Below are 4,842 nucleotides of genomic sequence, written 5' to 3' on the forward strand. Positions count from 1 at the left end.
TCATGGAACAGAGGCTTTTAAGCTTGTTCTGTCCTGGACCTCTCCTCTTAATAATAATAGTAAGGAGTATCAGCATATATTGAGTGCTTGCTGTGTCCCTACTATTGTTCTAAGTGCATGCATAGTGACTTACTTAATCCTGACAGCTTCTCCATAAGGTGAGTGCTGTGATTATCCCATTTCACAGGTAGGAAACTGAGGCACAGAGAGGATGAGTAAGTGCCCCGGGTCACACAGGTAGTAAGGGGTGGAGCTATGGTGGGAACCCTAGTGGTTCAGATGCAGAGCTCAAGCTCTGAGCCAGCAGGCTATCCAGCTTCTCCTCTGAAGCCTTTAAAATGAAGCCTTTTAAAAAAAACAGACCTGATAGGAGCAGGGCTGGGACCCTAAGCCCTCTGCTCAGCCCCCAGTAGACCCTACGCCAGTCGTGAGAACTCCAAAAGTCTCTGTGTAGAGGATTATAAAGGAAATGATAACAGGAGTGGTGGCTGGGGAAGTACAGAAAATGTGGGTTTTGAAATTGGACTGGTGTCCCCACCTGGAACCGACTCCTAGCAGCTGAGCAACCTTGGGCAAATTTACTTAACCTCTTTGAGTTTCAGTTTCTGCATCTGCAAAACGGGAATAAGTGTACCCATTGAGCAAGTTGTAGGAAGGATGGAATGAGAACACAATGTTAGGTACCAGGAGATGCTAAATAACCAGCGAGTATTGTAATTGATAGTGCTAGGCACTTGTTATTTTGGAGAGCAAGTGATGGAGAGATCTTTAAATTCGACAATGTATAAAATGTAAGGTTTTTAATGGTCTGTTCATTTCATTAATTGTCATTATTAGTGATAACTCCTGTTGTCCCTTTTATTACAGTTGCTGGAGCCCCTTAAATGGGAGTCTCCGATTCATGGGCAGTTCATCCTAGAGGTTGACAAGGTGGTGTTTCCCTTCCTTTTTCATTAAAAAGTAATCCACATACTAAGAAGTCAACCAGTGTAGAATAGCAGAAGGCAAATTGCGAAAGGCCCTCATCTTCCCCCACTCTTCTTTTCTGGAGGAGTTTATATTAGGTTTGATGAGATTCTGCCAAATAATTTTTCGTGCAAGTGTCTGTGTGTGCGGGTGAGGGTTTTTAAAAAACAGGGATCCAACCGTATATTTATCTGCAACTTGATATTTTGTCACCCGTTCAGAATTCCTTCCATATCGTTATGTTCAAATCTAATGCAGCTATTTTTACTTTTTACCCCCATTTCGTAGATAAAGAAAATGAAGCGTAGAGTTCTTGACCCAAGAACTTACTTTAGAATAACCAGGAAGGTTAAACCGCCCTGAGCAATGGGTTGTTGTGGCATGGAAAACTTGTCACTTTGCAATTCAAAATGAATTTCTTCTGTGAAGACAAAAGCCAAGAATGTATAGAACTCTTGCAATTTCACGGGTCCCTGAAGAAAGTTTCTTCCCCTGTTTGCCCTGTGCCCTCAAGAGCAGGCAGTTAAGCAAGTGAAGCAGAGAACAGAACTCAAATGCCACCTCAGCTAAGTAGGCGATTCTTATTCCCCGCTCTCTTTGCCTCTTAACCCCAAATCAGTTGGAAACCTTTGGGTCTTAATTGCCTGGAGCACTGGAGGCAGCCCGACCAGCCCAGCCGCTGAGCGGCCCCTGGGGTGCAAGGGCACTGAATTAAATGAGGGAGTTACTGATTAAGCCCGAGTGGGCTTTGCATGCCCAAGTGGCTGGGCCGCTGAGAGTCCTAGAGGGAGCTGGCCAGCAACAGAGAATAAATGTACTTCATGCGTCATTAGGCCCTACGGAAAGGGACGGGGATTGACAGGTGGATGGATTTGGGGTAGTAATCCAGAGCAAGCAATAAAATGTGGGTTGCATTTTTTAAAATTAGAAAGAGGTTTTGCTGTCGTGTTGGGTAGTATGATGTGTACATATTTATATATGTGTGTGTATTTTTATTCTCTCCATTTATATTGTGAAGTACAGCATACGTATGCAAAGAGTATATAAAACTTATGTGTATAGTTTAAAGAATATTAAAAGCACCCAATACCTGCACTCAGGTTAATACAGTGTTACGTTAGAGGCCCCTTTGTAGGCTAATTTCATATTCCACTCTACCCCTTTACCTGCTGGTCTGAATTTTGCATTAATCATTCCTATGTTTCTCCTCGATATATTTTAAAACTTCATATAGGTGGAATAATAGCGTATTCTAACATGACTTTCTTTTGTTCCACCTGATAGATTTCTGAGATTCATGTCTGTTGAGGTGTGCTGCTGGAGGTCATTGGCACTGCTGAAAGTATGGTGTGATTAGGTCATAGTTTGTTCATGTTTCTACTATTGAATGACATGGGGGCTGTTTCTGATTTTCAGTCTTACAGTGCTGCACTAAACATTCTTAGATGTGCTCTGTGTGTGTGCGTGGAGTTTAACTAGGACGTCTGCCTATGGGAGGCCTGTGCATGGCCACGGTCACAGGTCCCATGGACATTTCTGTAAAGCGGTCGTACAGATTCACACCCTACCGGTAGTGATGTCGGCTCTCGTCACTCTACACCCTGGTTATGTTTTTTATCATCGAAACAGTCCCATTTTACAGATAGGGCATGGAGACAGGAAGAAAAAAGGTTGACTTGTCCAAGGTAACTGGGCAGTTAATCAAAATGAGAACCCCAGAGAGGCGGCTGGTGAGTACTCATTTGATTCCTGCGAGATTTGCGGATGCAGGGAATGGCATTCTGTTTATATTTGGTCCTCCTAAAACTCTACTAATTACCCAGGTTTTTAGTAGTCTACTAATTACCCAGGTTTTTAAAATCACTTTAGTTTTTTACCTGTTGCTACTATACATGCTCCTTATAATGCGTCTGTTATAGGGATTGGAAGACCCAGTAACTAGGAAAAAGCGAAACAAAAGCAAACAAAAATTTAGTTTCATATTAAATGTTAATTCCCTTCCAGGCTTTTCATCGTTCATGTTCAATTTTTTGTTATTTAAAATTATCATTTTGTACATTTGTTTTACATCACGTTTTCTTGGTGAAGGTAAACATGGTGACTGTCATTTCTGATGGCTGAGAGTGACTGGGCTCCTTATCACTTATCCTTTTCGTATTATGAACTCGCTGTTGAAGGGACATGGCCTCTCTTTTGCCTTTCAGATGGTGCAGAATTTCCAAGATGAATCCTGTTTTATTCTCAGTACCTTAAAAGGTAAAGCCCCTCCCCCCCCACCCCTTTCTTGTTTAATTGAAGTATGTTGGCTGCAGTGTAGTGTGGGGAGTGGGGCCTGACTGCATGGTGTCCCCTTGAGAGAATGTTACCTGGGGATATCCTCTAACAAAGAGAAACACAAACTTCCCGTGAAACCTAGCCCTGGAATGTGAGAATCAGTGAGATTGGCCTCAAAGTCACTTCTAAAAGGGAAATCTTGGCCAGATAGTGTGTTCTCAATGAACTCAGTGCCAAGTAGATGTATGATGCATTTGAGTTTTACTAAAATGTGGGTCTCTAGAAAGAGCAGGCATGGAATACAGCAGCTGAGTCTGAGGCCGAGTGGATAGGGATCTGGGATGGAAGGGTGGGATGTGGAGGGCCCTCCTGAAGGAGGAGTCTGAGAAAGAGCACTTGGGCCAGGAGAAAGGAAAGACCAGCTGTGACCTTCCTTAGGGCCGGGGCAGGTGAGTATACGAGGTCTGTCGAATGAAAACCCCTTGACTGGGTCATAGACCCTGCACTCTGACGGGGCCTGGGGCCGTGACACCCCGAGAACCACAGTTTGTCCAGAGCCTCGTTGGACATCGGTCCTTTAGTCCTTGGGCCTATAGCTGTGGTGGAAAGGCCTGTCGTCAGAAGGAAACTCAACGAGGCAGACACAAAGGCATGTGTTGAAATCTCTGCTTTTGTCAGCACATTTTGCTCTGTGCAGCCTTATTTTGGTGGTCTCTGTCAGTATTCATGGCAGGGCTTCTGTAGTACCCTATCGCTATGCATTCCGTGACTCCCAAATGCCACGGCACCATGCCTTTCTTCCTGGAAAATGCCCAGTGTTTCTCTCTTGCAGCTGAGAGCAGTGATGGCTACCACATCATCCTGAAATGTGGCCTCTGAGCAGAAGTACAGCAGGCAGCTGCCTCCTCTTCCCAGCCCCTTGGATGTAGAAATTGCACCACTGTAAGCTGCAGCCTCCTCTGGCAAGCTGTGGCTACGAGTGACCTTGCTTGGTCTATGAAAGCCACAGACCAACGACTGGCAGAAACCTGCAGATGCAGAGTCTCTGGCACGGAGAAAGCCAGTAGCTCCTCTGTTCTTTCCACTTGGCCTCCAGCTTTTGAACAGTTCCTTGGTCTTTTCCCCAGCCCTGCCATTCTAAAGAGGCAAACAGTGGGGCATCTTCTCTGGAATCCCTTCCTCCCTTAATTGGAAGCTAGTTCACTAGGTATCTTGGTGCCCTCTGTAGTGATTCCTTCTGACCACTCTCCTGCCTTCAGACAAAGCTCTGCCTCACCCCGAACCTTCACCTTCTCTGGTAACTGAGGCTCCGTGACCAAGACTGCTGACTAGATGGGGGCTGTTTGCCTCCGTCGTGTTGGTTTCCCCGCCCAATGACTCCGCAGGTGAGCGTCCATCTGTCCTGTCCTTGGATGGACTGATGGGAGTGGAACATGCTGTGCCTTCTTCTTTCACCTTTACCTTGTTTCTAAGGATCTGCTACTGCAGAGCCCAGACATGGGCTCATCTCTCTGCACTGGTGTGGTGGACACCACACTGTACAAGTAGGACCTGCCACACAGACCTGTTCTGAGGCCCTTGGGAGAGAGGCGGGGAAGATAG

The 4,842-nt window shown here is 45.5% G+C and overlaps 1 protein-coding gene across 1 annotated transcript in view; it reads left to right on the forward strand.

Annotated features, from left to right (window-relative positions):
• TFCP2L1 (transcription factor CP2 like 1) overlaps positions 1–4,842 on the forward strand; it is a 48,813-nt gene extending 43,971 nt beyond the window's left edge. The window contains exons 14-15 of the mRNA XM_006920995.2: positions 3,171–3,222; positions 4,073–4,842. Of these exons, the coding sequence (XP_006921057.1) occupies positions 3,171–3,222; positions 4,073–4,119 (99 nt within the window). The 3' untranslated portion in view covers positions 4,120–4,842. The remainder of the gene's footprint in view (positions 1–3,170; positions 3,223–4,072) is intronic.

Source organism: Pteropus alecto, unplaced genomic scaffold, assembly GCF_000325575.1.
Source record: "Pteropus alecto unplaced genomic scaffold, ASM32557v1 scaffold3, whole genome shotgun sequence".
NCBI classification, from domain to species: domain Eukaryota; kingdom Metazoa; phylum Chordata; class Mammalia; order Chiroptera; family Pteropodidae; genus Pteropus; species Pteropus alecto.